Source organism: Chelonoidis abingdonii, chromosome 6 (assembly GCF_003597395.2).
Source record: "Chelonoidis abingdonii isolate Lonesome George chromosome 6, CheloAbing_2.0, whole genome shotgun sequence".
Lineage (NCBI taxonomy): Eukaryota > Metazoa > Chordata > Testudines > Testudinidae > Chelonoidis > Chelonoidis abingdonii.
The window spans coordinates 97,779,055-97,801,818 of NC_133774.1; the positions used below are offsets into that span (position 1 = coordinate 97,779,055).

Consider the following 22,764-nt stretch of genomic DNA (forward strand, 5'->3'; position numbering starts at 1 on the left):
GAAAGCGTGTTAGATTCAGTATTATTTGTAAAACTGCTAATCCCATACAAACTCCCTACCCTCTTTTCTAACCAAATGAAGTTATAACCCACTGCAGCATGAACCGTATAATCATTCCATGGAAATCAAAATGATTTTCATTTAAACATGAATACCACATTAAAAAAGGCTTTTTGAATGAGCAATGTACAGGACAAAGGGCAGTTTTTGCTTGCAGGATTTCCATATGATGCTAATTATTACAGTGACTGCTCAGGCTAGTGAGAAAAAATGTATACAACAGGTGCAGATTAAGCAATTATAATGCAGTTCTGGTAAGAGGGTCTTTATGGTCAGACAACAGAATATTAAAGCACTAACCCACTCCAGAAGATGTACATTTGTAAACATATAGAGCAAATGCTTGTACTTTAAAATGCATCAGATTTGTTCCACGACACCTAAGAACTCCATGAACAAAATTGACTCACATTTTAGTAATCTCAGTGTATAAAGTGAGTGTACATATGGAAACTTTTTTTTTTTTTTTTTTGCATCCAGCAATTTGACACATCTGTAAGTTAACCAAAAATAGTCTTTAGAAAGGGATAAGAGTAATTTCTTTTTAATATGCCATTTTACAGAATTAAAATCTTTACCATGTCATTCCTGTTTATTTCATAGGTACTTCTGGGATCTGTCTGTTTCCATTTGATAAATCCAATATTTACCCTAGTTCTAACATGAAATGGCTAATGATAAGCAACAAAAAATGGCCAATCAGGCAACTGATTTTTCGGAAATGTCAACTTGTGTGGTGACTCTGAAATAAACCTGAACAAAAACTTGCTGGATGCAGAAAATAAAAACACAAAATCAAAAGTAAGAAAGGCAAAAAATAGAATAAAAATAAAAATAAACAAGTATAACATCAAACTGATGGAGGTTGTACTGCACCTTCTTCCTGCTTTTGGCTAATTTCTGGGCCATCTGCTTAGCATGGAATAAACAGAGATAGGAGAATGGTTAGAGAAGAATTTGCAGAGACTCAAGTCAAGCAGGGATCTACACACTAATGTCCAAAATTTGTCTACTAACTGGTCTAGGTTAGTCTCTGCTTGGATGTCTCTCTTTCATTCTGGTTAAAAAAAAGTTTCACACTTAACACAATAGGTTTAAAAAAGTAAACCTGCTCCAGAAGAGAGAGAGAAAGAATAAGGATTAGTTTTATTTAATTTCAAAAATGACAGCTAAGTTAAAAACATAGGGCCAGAGTCTGCTCTCATTTACATTTGTACAAATCACTAGTCGCTCCTTGTAAGTCATTGGAGTTACACAAGTGCAGAAGTGGTGTAAGTGAGAGAAGAATCAGAGCCTTAATATTCAAACTCTCTCAGATCTTAAGGTCTTAGATTCAGGTTACTTAATTTTGCATGTACGTACAGACTTATAAAGGGAAAAAATGTCAAAAATGTTAAATGGTCCTAAAAAAACTAAAATGACAAAAACATTTAATTGAACAACCCATTCGCCCCAATGCACACACCCCCACATGCTTACTAACGTTAGACTCAGGTATCTGGGAACCACAATTCGTCATGCCAATTGCAGAAGGACATTTTCCATGCCGCTCATATATACCCAAACATCTTCCCCGGGTAGGGGCGCATACTCTCCAGATGATCTACCTGCAAATGGTCTGCTGTTGTGGAGCTTTTTACTATATTAACATGTAAGTATTCAATACCAAAAGAGATTCTATAGGCTACTAATGAGACACAGTGATAATCATAATTCTTGTCACTCCATTATCAAGCATTTATAAATCTTCTGCAAATAACTCCAAACGTACTAAAAAAAAATCCACGGACTCTGGCGACTTAACTTGTGGACTTGCTTATTGGACAAGTATGATGTTCACCTTGCTGGCAGACTTCCATTTTAGTTCCAGTAGTAACATGTAATTAACTTAATGTGTTTGCTGTGTGGTCTATTATGCCAGGCTTTATCTATAAATACATAACTAATAACTATTAGGACCACAGAACAGGAACCCTGAATCACAGATGCACTGAACATTTGTCTTTGGTGCTCACAAATTAACTCCGCAGGTTGTGCTTTAAACCAATCTGAAAGTAGCAGTTGATACTGAAATGTTGCTCTTTATTTACAAACAAAATCAAACATCTTAGCATTACCTGCAGTAACCCTTTACAGATTAAAACACATATTCAAGTCTGGTAAATGAAAACTACTGGTAGTGGCAATGTGAACAGGCTCATGATGAAATCTTTACCTTTAAGTATTGTCACTGGCATTCAGAGAAAATAAAACTACTCTGAAATAGTAACAGCCGCATAAACAAAAAAACTTAAAATAATGCCTCAAGTTGGCATATTTTTTTAACTGTGTTCAAAAATGTAGCTTCTCTGCAGTCAAATTTTTTCAATACTGCAGGGTACTAGGTCTCACAAAAGAAGGAGTATGCCAGTCACAAAGGGAAATGAAAAGAAGTCTGCTTGAGTCAGAACTAAGTAATGCAGATACGGTACATGAAAGGTGAGCCAGAGCAACCTCTTATGCACTTTGTGATTCTGTTCTTGACTTAATGGGAGCAGCAGCAGGACTGCTGTCTTATTTTACCTTCTTGGAATACTATTTTCATACATTTAACAAAACCCTAATGTAATGGCTTGGAACACACATTCATGTTTAAGAAATGATTAACACTCCAGAGAAGGTGAACATGAAAGGGGCTGGAATCTGTAGCTGTTAAACAAAGGAAAAAGGTCCATGAAAACACAACACCAATATGCCTTTTATGCAAGAAATAGTATTGGACAAGTTCAGTCATACTATACAAGTAATTCTAGCTACATTAGTCAAGCTGTTCTTTTCACACCGTTATGAGTACGACAAAAATATAAGACAATCTTAGTCTAAACTTAATATTATTTAATAAATACACGGAAGAAAGACAACTTCTAAGTATTTCATTTGATTGAGATGTATTTGGTCTATCTATGATTTGTTTACAATTTCCAAAAAAAATTCATTACAATTATTTTTTAAAAGAAAGATACATTTTGCAGCTATATTGACTACCAATATCTGTACATATTGTAATAAACATTATATCTATATCAGATTGTAAATTCTTTGTGCCAGAGACTGCATCTTCCTATGTCTTCTAAGCACACTGATGGCACTTAAATAATAACTATCCTCAGATATGGATTGTGTCAATTCCTTTCCGTAATGGGGACAACTGGTATTCAAAAAAGTGCAGGCCTCCTACATAGATCAAATTTGCTGGTGAAATCTAACAATTAATCACTGTTTTTTTTCCGGGCTGTGAGATTCAGCCTCTTATTCCAGATGTTAACAACAATTAAAATCTGCTTAGGTTGGGAGGATGGCTAGCTCTGGAGATTAGAAAAGGGACTAACAGAGCCTTTCAACTCTTAGGTCTCTCAGTTAATTCTATCTCATTCTGGTAATGAATGAAAGTCTTGGCTAACAAATGCTAAATCTTGAAACCCCACCTGCCGTAGTTTTAGTTCTGTGAATAGCTCTCATTGACTACTAGTAAGTTTTTGCATAACTGGACCTTTAGATTCAGAGGTCAACAAAAATATTACTGGATGGTCCCACCTAGTTCAGTGAACAGCTGTCCGCATCACAAAAAACACCATCTTGCTGAAACTACCTTTGTTGCAGTTTCAGCAAAGAATTAATAATAATTCTTAGCATTTATATAATGCATCTTAGTCTCAAAGTTATGTGCAAACTAATGAACAGAATGAAATTCATACTTGAGCAGAGGGCCCACACAAATTCTGGGTATCACTTAAGTTCCATTCAACCTCTATATTGAGGGCTTCAGCTGTGTGGAGGTCTGGTACAAGAAGATGAATTTTCCCCACAAGTGACTGAACTGACCGATCATCACTAGAAGTGGTTCTCCCAGGTCAGGGATGATAAGATAAGGGGAGGCTTTCACTGCACCAGCTCACATTCCGTCTACCTACTCAAGCATTTATGCTGTGCTCACGACTTGTATCAGAGACCCTCATGTTGCCTTTGTATTATGAATAAATAGACTTCATTTCCCAGAGTTGTCGCCCCAGTACCTTTTATTAATACTAAATATACTTCTAAAATAATTTTTGTTTTAAAAATCTCCCCTAGTCAACCAGATGTTTAAATGGATGATTTCAATGTAATTCCTTCTCTTTATATCTAGAGAGAGCTTTTCTGTATTATTAAAGATACTCTATGGATCCATATTTCATTCTGTGTAATCATAAGATGATGGTCTATTGATGGACAAGAGTAAATGGAAAAGTGTCTTTACGTGTAAATAGCAACAACCCCACCAGGTCACCAATGTTAGGATGAATATCTTTAAAGCAATTCAATTGTATAACCTGGGTGAACTTAGAAGGGAAAAAAACCCGAGAAGAAATTATGTCTATATATAACAAGACAGATAAATGAGCAAAGCAAAAGCGTGTCTAAGATCTGCAAAATCTATTGAAGGACAAGTTGAGAAATGTGTGGTCAAAAGCCATCTCTCTCTACTACAGGAAAACTTTATCAAGGATCATTAAACAAAAAAGAACATTTTCAGACCCGGGATCCGGAAGCGAGGCACTGACTTCAATGGGAGCTCCATGTGCTCAGCATCTTTGAAAAATCAGGTCATTTATTTATGTTCCTAACTTCAGGCACTTGAGTTTTTAATTATCAATTCACAACTTTTGTTACACCTTTTAACAGGAAAAGACATCAGGAGGTTCTGGATGTAGGTTAACTACAGGATGTTCACAATGCATTTGCCTTTCTACTTTAATCAAATCTTTAAAAAGCTGTTTTGTCTGTCTGGTATTGGTGTGTGCACATAACACTTTACTGCACTAAACCCGTCAGTGCTATAAAAGGAACGAGGAGCAGGACACATACTAACAATAGTTTCTAAATGACACTTCAAAATTTTGGGCCAAATCCTTCCATGACCACAAAAGAAATGGGCAGCAGAGAGTCAGGTGGGTCATCTATCACAGAGAAGCTACAAACAAGCCAGGATTTCATAGCAAAAGCCAGGGAAGATAAAATATTTCTAAGGAATCTCAGACTCAAACTACTTAGGGCTTTATATAGATTAACACCACCACTTTAAATTTCACCTAGAAATAAAAAAGGAGCCAGAGTAGCGACAGGGGCACTGGTGTAATATGTTCCCTGCAGGTCAGTCCTCTTTACAAGTAGCCAATGGTTTCTGAAATTCACCTCATAGCTTGTGAAAGTTCCCAGGGTCCCATGTTAAAGTCTTAAGTGAGTCTTAAATGGAATGAGAGCCTTTATGTGGGCCTCGATACTGGAGTAAATGTCACCAAAGTGAGTAACTGTGTGCCTATCTACCTACTGGGCGTACGAATACCGGGCCTGGTGTTCACCATGAGTAAGTCAAATAGGTACCTCAGTACCAAGTGGGTTGTATGGGGTACTGGGCAGAATTTGGTCATAGTTAATACTGTATTTTAATTATGAATAAGAACACTAGGAAACAAATATTATATCTATATTTCTTTAAAAATGACAACCACTAATAAAATGTAATATTTTACAATTTCATAAATTAGATAGAATACAGAACTCAAGAACTAGGGAATAAAAAACCATGCTGCGGAGAAGGAACTATACTAATTTTGAAATTGTACAATGAGATGTTGTTATAGAACAGACATTGTTAAGCATAATTCCATGATGGGATATGCTATGGGACGAAGGCCAAAAAATAGATATGCCACTGGCTGAACAGACACACATAAGCTTGGACTCCTGAACAGAAGCTCCATCCAAACTTCTTGTTTGGAACTCTGGAGGGTTTTGAATTTGAAGGGTGGTCATCTGGCTCCTGGGGAAGGGGGAGCAGGATCAGAGATGAGGTTGGGGAGCTAGATCGTGGGTTTTGAAGAGATCTGCAAGGTCCTCAAAATACAGTTAAGAAAAACAACCAAGATTGTCCAGTACTTGTGGGCAAGTGTCCTGAGAGGAAGGTTAGAGGAGAAAAAGGACTGTACTAGCAACCCAGACACATCACAGTTGAACAAGGAGTGTTACCAGAAAGGGGCAGGTCATGACACATCCATTTGTAAATTGCAGTAAAAATATAATGTTTCCCAGGGTAGGAAGGCATAAGAATGATGCTCTGAATGAAGTAAAGTATTCTGAAAAATCACACTCTAAGGCATCTCAAATTTGGAACCCACAATTAGCGAATACTTATGACCTTAATCACTCTGTGCTTCACGTCCCCATCTGTAAAATGGTGATAATACCTCCTCTTCATCTCACAGGGGTGTTTTGAAGACAGATTAAATAATGTTTGTGAAGCACTAAGATACTGTATGGATAAGTGCCACAGAAAAATCCATGAGGAAATTAATTCTGTTTTCAGAGAAAGATTTGAATAGTGTATAATAAATAAGGCCTAGGGCCATATACTGAACAACAAGGAAAAAACAAAATATTGAATAGCTGCTCATTAAGTGCGTACCGTTCAAACTGAGCACTGAATGATGCAGGGGTCCTATGGAAAAAATAATACGTGGTCATACAAATAAAGACTGAATCATAATGCATACACAAAAGGGGGGCAAATAAAGGTTACACAGACAATCTTATTACTGGCAATTCCTAACTTTGGAGTTCTTACTTTTGTAACCTTAATAAGGTTCTTTTAACATAGTTTGAGTGTGTAATGTCCTAGGTTTATAAAAAAGCAAAACTGAAAGAAAGAAAGAAAGAAAGAAAGAAAGAAAGAAAGAAAGAAAGAAAGAAAAATTCCATCATGAGTCACCTGCAAAGTTGAACCTTTTGATCCACACAGACCTCTGCCACTTTTGCTCATGGAATAACAGATAATAGCAGCAAGTTGTCATCTTCTATGTAGACTAGCGCTAGAGGGGGATTAGACACACACTTTTTCAGCGGGTTTCACAGAGATTTGTTCACAGCAGAGGAACAGCAAGACTCAGGAAATGACAGTTACCTTTCTCTCATAACTGATGTTCTTTGAGAGGTTTCTCTCATATCCATTCCATTCTAGGTGTGTAAGCTTGCCACATGCACCCAGTGCCGGAAGTTTTTCCCTCAGTGGTATCCGTAGGGGATCGGCTCTGGCACCCTCTGGAGTGGCACACCTATGCCGTGTTATAAAAGGCGCTGCCAGCTCCCCTCCACTCTCAGTTCCTTCTTGCCGGGAACTTGGACAGTGGGGAAAGAGGGTGGGTTATGGAATGGACTTGAGCAAAGCATCTTGAAGAACATGAGTTACGAGAAAAAGGTAACTGTCTTTTCTTCTTCGAGTGCTTGCTCACGTCCATTCCATTATAGGTGACTCCCAAGCAGTAACACCAGAGGCAGGTAGGAGTTCACAGACATGGAGACTGCAACACAACCACAGCTAGAGGGGCCGCATTTTGAGCCTTGTGTGGCAGACCACATAGGTGCACACTGACATGTAGACTAGAAGCCTGAGACAGACTCTGGCTGTGCTGATCGGGTGCACAAAGAAGTCAGCAATTAGCTCTGAAGTGGAGTTTAACCTATCCTGCAGCAGAAACGCCCTGGCATCAGTAGAGTCCAGCACTATGCCAATGAACTTGGTAGTCTGTACCGGGACTAACGTTGACGTTTGCTCATTTATCAACAGGCCCAGAGCTCGGCATGAGTCCTGCAGCACTTTGATGCTGTGCTGGACTTGGGACCTGGAGCAGCCCTTGATGAGCCAGTTAACGTACGAGTAGATCTGCATAGCCCGATGTCTGAGGTAAGCGGCCACCACCGACATGCACTTGGTGAACACCCTTGGCATACACCTTTGGTGCCATTTCAAGGCCAAAAGGGAGCACCGTAAACTGGTAGTGAGTGGTCTCCACCATGAAATGCAGAAAATGTCTATGCCCTTGGAATATCGATATATGAAAATAGGTGTCCTTCAAATCGCGGGTAGCATACCAGTCCCCCAGATCCAGGGAAGGAATGATGGAGGCCTGGGAAACCATGGAAACTTCAACTTACTGACACATCTGTTGAGGTCCTGCAGGTCCAGAACAGGGCAGAGACTGCCTTTGGCCTTCAGAATGACAAAATACTTGGAATAGAACCTCTTTCCCCCTTCGATGCACAGGGACTTTCTCCACAGCCCTGACTTGTAGAAGGGCCTGTATTGCCTATCTGACCAGCTGCTTGTGAGAAGGGTCCCTGAAAAGGGCCAGGGAAGGGAGGTGGGAGGGAGGGGCAGAAATAAACTGCAGGGTGTACCCCACTGCCACCATGCTGAGGGCTCACCGGTCTGTAGTTATTGCAGTGCAAGCGGGAAGGAAATAAGAAATGCAATTGGCAAAACAAAGAGGGGGAGGAGCCAGTTTGAAGATTGGGATGTCGCCCTGGGGCATACCCTCAAAATGCCCGCTTGCTCCCTCGAGGGAAGTAGGTCTATGAGGTTGCTACAGCTTGCACCTCTTGCTAGCAGGGGCTGGTGTGTATAGGCCAATGGACCGAAGGGTAGCCCTGGAGTCCTTCAGCCCATGTAATTTTGTGTCTGTCTGCTCTGCAAACAGGGCCAGGCTGTCAAAGGGGAGGTCCTGTAGTGAGAGTTGGGCTTCCGCAGCCAGCCCAGAAGACATCAGCCACGATGCCCACCTCATTGCCACCGTGGCCATGGACCTCATGGCCAAGTCCGCTGCATCTGAAACGGCCTGAAGGGAGGTCCTTGCCACATTTTTCCCACCTCGATGATAGCAGGAACTCCATCTGGGACTTCTCGGGCAGCATGTCCGGAAGCCTTGCGATAGACTGCCAAACACTAAAATCATATCTGCCAAGGAGGGCCTGGTCGTTAGCCACTCTGAGCTGGGGTCTGGCAGATGAATAAACCTTCCTCTCAAATCAGGCAAGCCTCTTTCCATCCTTATTCTTGGGAGTAGGGCTAGGTTGACCCTGTCTCTCTCTCTTGTTGGCCGCAGATACCACAAGGGAGTTTGGGGCAGGGCAAGTGTACAAATATTCAGATCCTGTAGCAGGGATATAATACTTCCTTTCCGCCCACTTAGAAATGGGCGGGAGGGAGAAAAGGGTTTGCTAGAGGGCTTTCATCAGCTTTGCCACCCCCTCATGTATAGTAAGCACCACCCTGGATGGGGCTACTACAGCCAGAATGTTGAACAGGCCATCAGAGGGTGCTGCTAACCTCCTCTCCCTGTAAGCCCAGGCTTGCTGCCACCCTCTTAAGCAGCTCTTGGTGTGCCTTAGCATCATCCTGAGACATCAACTGGGAAGTCAGACGAAGACGATGCGGTAGGGGTTGTGGGAAGGGTGGGTGCAACTTCCACCTCTGGGTTAGCTTCACCCCAGTAGTAAGCTCCTAATCACCGTGCTCTGACCCCACAATCCGATGCTGGGGGAGGGTAGCAGATGGCTGCCAATCTCCTGTCTGACACACCTGACCCTGAGTGCTGGATGAGAGTCCTAAGTGCCTGCGGAAACCCCTGTGGGTTCCAGAACTGCCACGGGGGAAGCCACTGACCTTGGGGCCAAGCACTGGCTGGCAATATCAGAGGAGTTCCTCCGTGCTTAACTGAGAGCGACTGGCTCGAATGGCCCAGTGCCTCTTCCTCTTTGTCTGAGGAGGGTGAGTGATGCCTCGGAGACCACCGCAGTGCCGATGAGGCTTCAGAGTCCTCCTCCTGCTGGCTTCTGTGCTGCTCATTGCAGGAGGACCGGTACTGGATCTCTGAATCCCACCAATGGCTGCTCGGAGGCCAGCGATGGAACTCGGAGGATCAGCAACGGGTATCCGGTGACTGACATCTAGAGCTCCTCAACTGGTACCGAGATTCCAGCGATCAGGAACGTGATGGTGATGAGTGACGCCTAGACGAAGCCAGTTGGTACTGTGGATCTCACGATGTCCCCCTCGATGCTGGGGATCTTCTGCATTGTGGTTCCACTGGGGACCTGTGCCTTGGGGAGCGATGTCTCCTGTTCGGAGACTGGTCCTGCTCCGGGGACTGGTGCGCCTTGGTACCATGCCAGCCATGCAATCCCGCAGGGGACCAGTACCGGGAATCCTGCAAGCTATGCTGGGATCTATGGTTGGAGGGTCTCGCTGGGTATGTCAGTGCTAGTCTGGGCACCGGAGAGTAGCTGTCCCTCTGGGGTCTGTGCTCCTCTGCAGCCTTTGCCTTTGCCCTGCGTGGAGCTAGGGAGTGCCCTTTGTCCTGGCACTTCTTAAGCCCCTTCGCTGGTACTGATGACTGGGAGTGCTATCGGGAAGTCTGTGCTGAAGGTGCACTCTGCACCGATGATGACACACTCTGTGACTTCAGCGGCTCGCAGACCAGCGCGAGGGCCAACTCCAAGAGGACCACTCTCAACCTTATGTACCGCTCCTTTTTGGTTCTTGGCTTGAAGCTCTTGCAGATTCAACACTGGTTGCTGATGTGGGCCAATGTCATCCAGACACTTCAAGCAGCTTTGATGGAGGTCGCTAATCAGCATGGGCTTCCGACAGCACTCACTCACACAGCTTAAAGCCTGGGGAATGGGGCATACCCCGGCCCTGGGCAAAAGTCCCAACTGGACTATCTAAGTTAATACTACTAACACTAAAACACAAAAGAACCACTTATTACAGTAAATAGCAAGTATTTACACACTATGCAGAAGAAAACCACTGGGTAATGCAACACTGGGTGCTCCTTATACTGCAGCATGTGCAGGCCATTCCAGAGGCGCCAGAGCTGGTCCCCTACGTATACCACTGAGGGAAAAACTTCTGGCACCGGTGCACGTAGCAAGTGCGCGCACACCAGAATGGAATGGACATGAGCAAGCACTGGAAGAAGAATCTTGGGTTCCATTCCAGGTTCCAGAGGGAAATTCACTCTAGGGCATAGACTCTTCGGCTCATTCCCTGTAGTTTGATCCCTTCTGTCCCATCCCCGTCAATCTGCCCTTGTGCTGTCTCAAACCCATCCCTGGCTCTTTCTGCCTCTCCCAATCTCCTTGTCTATCCAGTCCCAGTCTCCACTCCTCAGGCTTCTCCTGCCATCCCAGTCTCATTGTTCAGCCAGTCCTAGTCTTCCCCTCTGGGCTCACTGTCCAAGTCCCATTCTCACTCCTGCTCTCAAGTCTCTTCCCCTCCCCGCCTCCTTCAAATCTACTTGCCCAGTCAATCCCGGTTCCCGCCTCCCACCTCAACTCCTTGTTCCCAATCCCATTGCCTAGCCAGTCCCAGTTCCCAGCTCTTCATCTGATCTGTCTCTCTCCTTCCCTCCCTACTGTCTCCTCATCCTAGTTTCCCTGACAACTCCCTCACCTCATCCAGTCTCAGTCTCCTCCCCACCTGCTCCAGCTCCTTCTCCCAGATTCAAACCTCCCTGGTTCTTTGTTCCAGTCTCCTTGTCCAGCCAGTCAGTCTCCCTCTTAACTCTCAGCAATCAGTCTGACCTCAGTGTTCCCCCACAGCTTCCTTCCCCAGCCGGCCCATCCACACTCAATCCCCAACCTCAGTCCCCTTGCCCAACCAGTCTCAGTCTCCCCCCTCAGCTCTGAGTCACATTTCTCTCTCAGTCTCAGCAGACTCCCAATCTACTCCTGTTTCTCCCACTAGTCCAGCTTTTGTCCCCTTTGCATTTAAATAAGGTATTTCTCCTCCATGCTGCCTGGTTGCCAGCAGAGTGTCTTTGCGAGCACAAGAGAGACAGGCACCCTGCTCTTGGTTCCAATTCTTAGCCTAATCCTGGCTTGGAGCAGCCATCACAGGGAAAATCGGAGTTAATCTTTGTAGTCCTAGGCTGCGGCATGCTCCATTGCTCACTGGAGTCACTTCAGCAATAGGAAGTGTGAGAAGGTGAAGCACGTTCAATTAGGACAAAACCTTCTGAAATTGTAGTTGTTAAAATCAAAGTCTCTACTGAGCATGTGTGAACTGTGATTTTTCAAAGGCTTATAACTTTGCCCTGTTTGGAAGGACTTTCATAGAGATGGCAAAAGGGACATACTGGACAGAAAGGCCACTGTTCTGCCAACTTTCAAGTCCCTACTTTAAAGCGTGACCAGAGACGCTAGAGCTTCTCCAAGAGAAAGTCCCCAGAATTTTTTTAACATGGCCACAACAATGCATTTTCCCCTGGCTTCGTTCTCAGAAATGATTGAACAGTTTTGGCTGAAGTTTTCCAGAAAAAATTTCAGCTTGAGGCAGAATTTCAGCTCGAGGCAGAATTTCAGCTCAAGTGAGTAAATCCTGGCAAAATTAGAAGCAACTAAAAACAGAGTCTTATTATGGACGCGTTGGGCAACCTTAATAATAGGTGGCTCTACCAGCCCCATTTACAATGTTATCAAACACAGCCTGTATTGGGTGTTCACCATTCTGGATACCAGCGACCTGTGAACATTTTGATATTGAACTAATGAAAATATATTTTCTGATCAGATATTTGGTAACTGAATTATTGTAAGCAATATGAAATACCATTATGCAGCAGTGGGGAAAAGTGCCTCTCAAAACTACAGCATCCTTTTAGAAAAGTATTTCGGAAACAAAGCACAGCATAATACACATACACACACACCCAGTGTTGACAATGTAGACTAATACTAGGACAGTCCTGCATTTTCAGAACTACCTTCCTTAGAATGAGACAGCCAGCTGTCCATCTCAGGTGGCCAACTGGCAATTAAAGAATTTATGGCATCTTCAGTTTAAAATTAGAGAATAAGCCTGGTGATCTGGCCAATATTTATTCTTTCACCATAGGTCCAAGGTTTAATGTCCGAGGTTACATGAACTATTTCTTACAGCCTTCTGGCTGCTGGGATTGCCTGCCTGTGAAGTGGTCAGAAAATGGGTGTGACTGTTAATGTAGTATAACTTTCACTGAATGCCAAATTAGAGCATGGGCAAAAGAAGTATACATCATATAAATTTCCCTCTAAACCTATTTTCTCACATCTTACATCTATGATATAACTTACACCACCATTTAGATCACCATAAGCTTTGATGACTAGAATCTAAAAGGCATATTAAACCAAATTATCCAGTGCATCCTCCTTCCCACTCAAGCCCCAAAATCAGACCAAAAAGATGAGATGAATCTCTTTCAGAAGAAAGGATAAACTGGCATCTAACCTTTGAAACAACACATAGCAAAAAGGGAGGAATACCTGGGTAAGCATGCAACACCCACATCTGCATTTTGAAAACACCAATCACATGAACAGCAAGATACATTCCTCACCTTGATTCTGCTGACAGCTTCCTGAGCCTGCATCATTCGCACATTCTTGGAGGGAGTTTTGTCAGAAAGGAGCTGAGTGGAGCCAAGGTAATTGGCAGCAAAAATAATTCCATCAATTAAGTCTTCAGGATCACAGGGTCCAGGAACTATAACACAGAAAACAAATTGCTGAGCAAAATTATGTTATACTATGGAGAGAAACAGCTCTTGCACTACTTAGCCTGCATCTGATGGCTATAAATGCTGCTCTAAGCTATTTAGAGTTAGCATGATGGCAGGACAACCAACATTTTCAATCAAGGCAAACAAAAACACCGAGCAAAGTGCTTTCAACATCTCTAAAATAGAAATTGCAATTGCTAATCCAACCTGCCTCCCGCAATAATTTGCTCCATGAGACAAGGTTAACTAGAGCAAAACAAAAAAATGGTTACCCACCTTTTAGTAACTGCTGTTCTTCGAGATGTGTTGTTCATGTCCATTCAAAGTAGGTGTGCGCGCCGCGTGCACGCCAGCCGGAAGATTTTCCCCTAGCAGTATCCGTAGGGTTGGCCCTGGCGCCCCCTGGAGTGGCGCCACTATGGCACCCGCCGACCCTCCACCCCCTCAGTGCCTTCTTGCCGGCACTCCAACAGAGGGGCAGGAAGGTGGATATTGGAATGGACATGAACAACACATCTCGAAGAACAACAGTTACTAAAAGGTGAGTAACCATTTTTTCATCTTCAGGTGGTTGTTCACGTCCATTCAAAGTAGGTGACTCACAAGCCTAACCTTAGGAGGTGGGGTCGGAGACCACTGCTGACTGGAGTACTGTGCGACCGAAGACTGCATCATCCCTAGCCTGGTGCATGATGGTATAGTGTGACGAGAACGTGTGGATGGAGGACCACGTGGCCGCTCTACAAATCTCCTGAGTCGGGATCTGAGCCAGGAATGCCACAGAGGAGGCCTGCACCCTAGTGGAGTGGGCCGTGACCGGAGGGACATGGGTCTTAGCTATGCGGTAGCATTCCCGGACGCAGGTCGCAATCCATGAAGAGATTAGCTGAGATGAGACCGAGAGCCCTTTCATCCTCTCTGCCACTGCGACGAAGAGCTGAGTTGAGCGTCTGAACGGCTTGGTACGCTCGATGTAAAAAACTAGGCCCTGTGGACATCCAGGGAATGTAACCTCCGCTCCTCATTGGAAGAGTGTGGTTTCGGATAAAACACCGGGAGAAAAATATCTTGACCCATGTGGAACCGTGAGACGACCTTGGGTAGGAAAGCCGGGTGAGGTCTAAGTTGGACCTTGTCCTTATAGAAGGCAGTGTATGGGGCTCGGATGTTAACGCCCTGAGCTCCGACACCCTCCTGACCGAGGTGATCGCCACCAGGAAGGCGGTCTTATATGACAAAGTACAACAGGGAGCACGAAGCCAGAGGCTCAAAGGGAGATCCCAAGAGGGCGGAGAGGACCAGATTCAGGTCCCAAGCAGGGGCCGGCTAACAAACATGTGGAAATTTAGCCTGTCCATACCTTTGAGGAAACATCCGACCAGTGAGTTCGCAAACACCAAGGTACCCCCCTCTCCCGGATGGAAAGCCGAGATGGCCACCAAGTGAACACGAATCGAGGAGAGGGAGAGGCCCAGTTGTCTGAGGTGGAGCAAATAGTCTAGGACAATGGGCATTGGGACCCCCAGCGGATTGTGACCTTGCTGACCCGACCATACAGAGAAGCGCTTCCATTTGGCCAGGTAGGTGGCCCTAGTTGATGCTTTCCTACTACCGGGTAGCACTTGTCTGACCTGGTGGGAGCACTGCACCTCCACCGGGTTCAGCCATGGAGCATCCATACTGTGAGGTGAAGGAATTCCAGGTTCGGGTAGCAGAGGGAGATCCAGTCCTGCGTGATCAGGTCCGGGAGCAGGGGCAGCGTCAAGGGCGCCTGAACGGACATGTGCAGGAGTGACGTGTACCAATGTTGGCGCGGCCAGGCCGAAGCTATCAGGATTACTCATGCGTGGTCCCTGTGAATCTTCAAAATCACCCTGTGTATCAGGGGAATCGGAGGAAAGGCATAGAGCAGACCGACCCCACAAGACTGTAGGAAGGCGTCCGACAGAGACCCCTAACCGCGGCCCAGGAGACAGCAGAACTGTCGGTACTTTCTGTTTTCCCTTGAGGCGAACAGGTCTAACCGGAGAAAGCCCCAGAGCTGGAAAATTGAGTGTACCACGTCCCATCAGAGGGACCACTCGTGACCCCGGAACGAGCGGCTGAGGGTGTCCGCCAAACTTCCCCCGGAAGGTAGAATGCCGTCAGGTGAGTAGCATTGTGGACGCAGGAATCCCACAGCGCGAGGGCTTCCCTGCACAGGGGAGAGGAGCGTGCACCCCCGTTTGTTGATATAAAAGACTGCCGACGTGTTGTCCAAGAGGACTGAAACATATCTGCCGGCAAGGTGGGACCGGAAGGTCAAACAAGCCAGGCGAACTGCTCTCAGCTCCCTGACATTGATATGCAAGTCGAGGTCCTCCAGCAACCACAAGCCCTGTGTCCTGAGGTGTCCCAGGTGCGCTCCCCAACCCCGATCCGAGGCATCTGTTACCAGAGAGAGGGAGGGTTGAAGGGCAGCGAAGGGGACACCCATGCACACCTTCTGCAGGTTGAGCCACCACCGCAGCGAGCTTAGTGGGGAATGGACACCATTGAGTCCAAGAGGTCCTTGGCTGGGCGATATACTGTCACTAACCAGGACTGTAGCGGGCAAAGTCAGAGTCTGGCATGGTTTACCGCATAGGTGCATGCTGCCATGTGACCCAACAGCCGGAGGCAAACTTGCGCTGTGGTAATCGGAGCGCGGTGCAGTCCAAGGATGAGTTCGGAAATCGCATAGAACCTGGATTCCGGCAGGTACGCTCTGGCGTGGGTGGAGTCCAGAACTGTTCCTATGAACTCTATTCATTGTGTCAGAGACAGGGTTGACTTGGCTTCATTCAAGAAGAGGCCGAGATTGAGAAAGGTCCACTTGATGAACACCACCTGGGTCTCCACCTGCTCCTTGGAGCAGTCCTTTATGAGCCAGTCGTCCAAGTAGGGGAATACCTGGATGCCCTGCCTGTGCAGGAAGGCCGCCATGACTGCCATGCACTTCGTGAAGACCCTTGGAGCAGCTGACAGGCCGAACGGGAGCACCGTGAACTGCAGTTGGGCGTCAGCCACGACAAACCTGAGGTACTAACAGTGTCGGGGAATTATGGCAATGTGGAAATAAGCGTCCTTTAAGTCGAGGGCAGCATACCGATCTCCTGGATCCAGGGAGGGAATAATCGAGGACAAGGAGACATGCGGAATTTGAGCTTTCGTACAAACTTGTTCAGCCGCCACAAGTCTAGGATGAGTCTCAGGCCCCCTTTCGCCTTCGATATTAGGAAATACCGAGAGTAGAAGCCTTTGTCCCTGAGCTCCTGAGGGACTTCCTCCACCGCCCCTGCCTCCATGAGGGACTTCACTTCTTGACTTAGAAGTTGCTCGTGAGATAGATCCCTGAAGAGGGTCGGGGAGGGGGGCTGGTGGGGCGGGAGGGAGGAGAACTGGATAGAATATCCCCTTTCTACCATGCGGAGCACCCATCTCTCCGACGTGATTCAGGACCAGGTACGGTAGAAGGGGGACAGATGTGACCCAAAGGTAGGGGTAGAAGGATCCAGAGCCTCAATAGGTAGGTCGCCCTTGACCGTACCATCAAATAGGGGGTCTAGGCCCCGATGGTGGCCTCGACTGACCGGACGCCTGGCCGGGGGGTGGCGTTGGTGACATCTCCTGCCATTTCTGCCCCACCTGCGCCTCAGCTCCTGGCGAGTCTGAGGCTGGTAAGGGCGTGGGGCCATCTGCGGCCTAAACTGCCTGCGCTGGGTCGCAGGGGTATGCAAGCCCAGCGAGCGAAGCGTGGCCCGCGAGTCCTTCGGGCTATGCAGACGCTTGTCCGTCTTTTCTGAAAACAACATCTGCCCCTCGAAGGGGAGATCTTGAATGGTCTGCTGGACGTCATAGGGCAGGCCCGAGACCTGGAGTCAGGCTCCCCACCGTATGACCAGGCCTGTGGCCAGGGTGCGTGAGGCTGAGTCCGCCACATCTAGGGCAGCCTGGAGAGAGGCTCGAGAGATCAGCTTCCCCTCCTCCACCAGGGCCGAAAACACTGACCTCGAGTCCTGGGGAAGGAGCTCCATAAACTTCGACATGGCTGAATACTTGTTATGACCATATCAGCTTACAATTGCCTGTTGGTTGGCAAGGCGGAATTGTAGGCCTGCCGCGGAGTACACTTTTCTGCCAAAGAGGTCGAGTTTTTTAGCATCCCTGCTCTTTGGTGTTGACCCCTGAAACCCTTGACGCTCTCGTTGGTTGGCCGCATCCACCACCAGGGAGTCCGGGGGGCCGGGGGCTGGGTGTACAAGTGTTCGTGCCCTTTAGAGGGGACAAAATAGTGCCGCTCTGTTCTCTTGGCAGTAGGGGCCAGTGAGGCTGGCGTTTGCCATAAGGTGCGGGACATATCCGCTGTAGTCTTTATCAGCGGGAGAGACACCCTGGATGGCCCTGAGGGAGCCAGGATGTCTACTACAGGGTCCGTGTCCACTTCGATTTCCTCAGCTTGGATTGTGAGGCTCTGAGCTGCTCGCCGGAGCAGCTGTTGGAGGATTCGAGTGTCCACCAGGGCCGGTGCAGCAGCCGTGCCCAAGACCGCTTCGTCCGGGGAGGAAGACGAGGAAATTACATGGATCGGCCCTTCCTTCGGTGCGTGCAGTCCTTTGGGGTCCTGCGGCACACGGCACTGTGGTTGTGGGGCCGGTTCCAATTCTAAATGCGGCATCGTGACCGGTACCGGGGGTCACCAGTGAGCGGCTTGGCGTATCAGGCAGTGCCGGCTGAGCCCGAACTGTAGCCGTTGCCAGTGCTGCTGCTCCGCTGGGGGTGCTGAACTTGGATATGGCACACCCCTGCCCGGCGACAGTGCCGGTGGAGGAGGCAGCTGCGCCGGGGCCACCGACGCTGAGGAAACCGAGGCCGACCTTGATTGAGGACAAAACGCCTGGCCTACCGACTGGTGGTAGGCCCAGGGGGTCCAAAACGGCCACTGTGAGGGCGGATGCCATTGCTGCTGCCACTGTGAGTAATGCTGGTGGCTCACCCCCGAAACCGATCTCCTAGTCCGCGACTGGCTGAAGCGGTAGGAGTCTGCCTCTGAGTCTGAAGTCTCTGAGTACGAGGACCTGGGGCGAGCAGCACCCGGTGCCGTTGGAGAGCAGTGCCGAGGCAGCGGGGAGCCTCTTATTTGGTCCAGTGCTGCCTTAGCGGTGCGGTGTGGGGAGGGAGGCTACAGCATGGCCGGCTTGCCCCTCGATTGTACTGGGGGACAGGCCGCGGTAGGCAACTCCCTATGGTGCAGGGAGGCTGGCGCCGGGAGTCCCATCAAGCCTGAGGCTGCCATGAACGCCTCCGGTGTCGAAGGGAGGCGGAAGTCTCTGCTCAGGTCCGGGGATCTAGGCCGGTCCGGACTCGACCGCCCTCTCTGCGGTGTGGGAGTCGATGGAGCAGTCGAGGGCTGTAGCCCAGCCTGTCCGCTTGCACCCGCGGATGGTGTTGGCCTTGGGTCCTGGTGGGGTGACCGTTCCCTCACCGGCTTTCTCTTCTTAGCAGACACCGGTGACGGTGAGCGGTGCCGCACTGAGGCCGACTTCCTATGACTCGACTCTGTCCGATGCCGGGTTTTAGACGACTTGGACTGGGCCCTAAGTCCTGATGCCGGTGCCGAGGCGCTCTGCACCGAGGAAGACGTGCTGGGCACCGCCTCGGCTGCTTCCGGGTCCGAGAGTGGCCGCAGGGCAGCCTCCATCAGGAGGACTCTAAGTCTTTGAACTCTGTCTTTGAGAGTTCTCGGGCAGAAGCCTCTGCAGATAGAGCACCGGTCCTTTTGGTAGCTCTCTCCAAGGCACCTCAAACAAACAGAGTGCGGGTCACTCTTGGGCATGAATTTGCCGCAGTCCTTGCAGAGTTTAAACCCAGGGGACCTAAGCAAACTAACTATAACATAACTATATACAAGGACTATACACGAGGATAGGACACTGCTAACTTGTTATGCGCAAGAGAAGTTCCAGCTAGCCGTCACCAGCGGTAAAAAGGAACTGAGGGCGTGGAGGGTCGGCGGGCTCCTTTATAAGGCACCATAGTGGCGCCACTCCAGGGGGCGCCAGGGCCGACCCTACGGACGCTGCTAGGGGAAAATCTTCCGGCTGGCGTGCACACGGAGCACGCACACCTACTTTGAATGGACATGAACAACCACTTGAAGAAGAACAATGTATTTTCATTCCTACAAAAAATACAAAGCCTTTTCATTTCTGTCTCTCTCTCCACTTCCAATAAGATAATCATATCATTTAGCTGGAGTCTAAAATAAAAATAACAGGGACATAAATTCAATATTAACCACGATCACCTTTCTTTTTCAAGCACTGACCATAACTGGAATGATGATCAGTGGAATCTCCTCAGAGCATTTTATAGGTATGATTTTTTTCCCCAGAGTGGAGTTAAAAACTGTCACATCACATTGAAGAGTATATAGTTTTATGCCAGACCTACTCACAAAAGTCATACAGGAGGGATTGATCTCTTTAGGAGGGATAATTTTGATTTAGATGAAGAAACTCTCCTTGCTATAGGCTCTGATGCTAGATGTGCAAAGTAAGGGATTTATACTTGGGCTAATATATACTACTGACTTGGTCCTGCAAATTGCTGAGAAATCTTAACTGTCATTGGTATCAGTGCAAGCTTATGATGCTCATCAGGAGGCACTCGGTCCCTTGCAGGACAAATCTCTATAATATCTATATGAACTATGGTTTTTCAGATTGATCACTTTAAAATTGAAGCAATATTCTCCCCTTGGATCTTTCAGCTGCTGAGAACTGGATTTTCCTCTTTAAAGGTTTAATCTCTCATGATGATCTCGAAGGCAGCTTAATATAACACACTGCTTATCGGTTTACAGGAAAGAAAAATCTGGGTTCAAATTTAATTAAAATATACATAGCATTTACTTTTGTGATAATTCACTCTTTGTAAAGTTATCAACATTTTATTGTCATAAAATTTAAAGTGGTGACATTTTATTTTTCTTACAGTATCTACCTCAAAGACTGAATCAGCTCTCTGAAATTCTGTAAAAATGTATTTTTAATGTACAGCCTTCCAAATGCAGCATATTGGAAAACAATCCAAGGAATCCCAGGACAGAAATCTGATGTTGGCTTCAACTCTCATCATTATATAAATCAAAAAGCCAACTGTAAGAGTTTTAAGGACAAAGTAAGAAAATTAACTTAGAATGTCCCTGCTTGTTCCATGCTATCATTACTTTATATTATTTATGTTTTATGGCATACAGCTGAATATTTAGGTGTACACACAGAACATTCAAGTATGTATATGCTTATGTTAATTCTAGTGATGGAGGAACCTTATATATATAATTTTTAAAAAATTATTTATCCACAGGGCAGGTACAGCATGGGCAATGGATGTTCACCACCACCACAGCCCTGTCAATAAAGCTCAACCCTGGAGAAACCACTGATGCTTTTATTTTATTTTAAAGCCAAAAGGGACCATTATGATCTAGTCTGACCTCCATCCTTCTTCATCAGAGGGTAGTTCAGCCTCCATGCACATCCAGTGTGCTGTGAATTCCAAGAATGGTGCTATGGATTACTGAAAATTCCAGTGGTGCCTTATGCGATGTTGTCACCTATCCCTTAGGAATTGGGCTGAGACCACTAGTGCAACATTACAAAATAAAAGAGAATTAAGCTTTTCTAACTTTCAAAATATAGTTCTGGGGGTTGGTTCAAATTCTGGACTGGTTCATATTTGATGTAAACAAGTTCACCCAGCCCTAGTTAACATTTACCTTCACAGTCCATAGACTTGCATTTTTACTTGTACAAAAGAATTATATTATAATACAAACAGTGCTATACACTGAATGTTATATTTTTCACAGCTTACCTTCAACATAGGTTGGGAATGAAGCCAAACTTTTTCTGGACTGTAATTAAGACAAAAAGGATTTCAAACAGAACAAAGCTCAAATATGCATTAAAATATGCATTAAAAAGGTCTTCCATGCAAAAAGAACAAACAACAACAAAACCCCAAAACACAGTGACAATTAATTAGTGAAGGACACCTGATAGCTTATTAGGAAAAATTTTACATGTTCTCAAAATATCAGCAATTAAGGAGTTATTATCCTGAAGTGTAGTCGATATCATTACTATTTTTATATATTAAGCAGTTCTACCCTGCATCTGGTACTAGATAGCACATTTCTGTGTGCCAAGAGGTGCTCTGATCTATATAGGAATAACAGGAATAGTGCCCAATAAATCACATTTCTAAGTACTTGGAATTCAAAATAAAAAAAAATAATCTGGGAATATTTAAAAGAATTTGCCATATTATCATAACTCTAGATCAAAAAATTATATACAGACTTAACTTGTTAAAATAAAAGGTGATTATTACAGTTATGCTATATTAAACACTCAAATCACAAATAAAAATGTAATTTAGACACTAAAAATTGTGAGCTCTGGATTTATCCTTTGATTGTTGATATCTGGCAGGGAAACTGATGTCTCAACTTAAACAAATGTAAAAGGTGGGACTGACTAATGGAAAATCATCTATCCTGCATCTGAAGGGAGGCTGACTAGAAGAAATAACAGGACCTTTCCATCTATAACTTCTAGAAAAATGCCTAATGAAAGTCTTCAGTAATACACCTCTACCCCAATACAACGTGACCCGATATAACACGAATTTGGATATAACGTGGTAAAGCAGTGCTCGGGAGGGGGGGGGGGGAGGAGTGCTAGGCACTCCTGTGGATCAAAAAAAGTTTGATATAATGCGGTTTCACCTATAAGGCAGTAAGATTTTTTGGCTCCCAAGGACAGTATTATCTCGGGGTAGAGGTGTACTCATCATTTAGTTACATTTAGAAATAAGCCTGTATGAGGAAATTTGTTAAAGGCAATTTCTATGTCAAAGTATGTAGGGTAATATGGTGCACTGCAATATGTGCTGCTATTACATATGTTTGTGATAAGAATTCTGGAGAAGCCAAGGATTACAAGATGTTGGTATGCATAACCCTAATCCCACAGTGAAGTACATGAGCATTCACTCCACTGATTTCTCAGTATAATTATACTAGCAGAAAATCAGTGAGAGGTCAGGATCAAGCCCAATATCTCATATGAGGTACAAGTGCTTTTGAATGTTCACTTACACTACATAGTAAATCTATTATCCTTTTAATGCTGAACAATTTACTAGGTATTATGTTTGTAAAAATGTAAACTAATCTCAGAGTCAGGCAGTTGCACCTAAGTGGCAAGAAGATGGATTA

At 45.7% G+C, this 22,764-nt stretch overlaps 2 protein-coding genes across 3 annotated transcripts in view; one reads left to right on the top strand and one right to left on the bottom strand.

Annotated features, from left to right (window-relative positions):
• ENTREP1 (endosomal transmembrane epsin interactor 1) overlaps positions 1-22,764 on the top strand; it is a 380,498-nt gene that overhangs the window by 75,550 nt on the left and 282,184 nt on the right. The window lies entirely within an intron of this gene.
• The window catches only part of APBA1 (amyloid beta precursor protein binding family A member 1), a 162,973-nt gene that overhangs the window by 14,941 nt on the left and 125,268 nt on the right, over positions 1-22,764 (bottom strand). Inside the window, exons 4-6 of one of the 2 annotated variants that reach the window (XM_075067271.1) lie at positions 21,357-21,396; positions 13,296-13,441; positions 937-969 (exon numbers count right to left, since the gene is read on the bottom strand). In XM_075067271.1, the coding sequence (XP_074923372.1) occupies positions 937-969; positions 13,296-13,441; positions 21,357-21,396 (219 nt within the window). The remainder of the gene's footprint in view (positions 1-936; positions 970-13,295; positions 13,442-21,356; positions 21,397-22,764) is intronic. The other variant, XM_075067272.1, reaches the window with a different exon arrangement.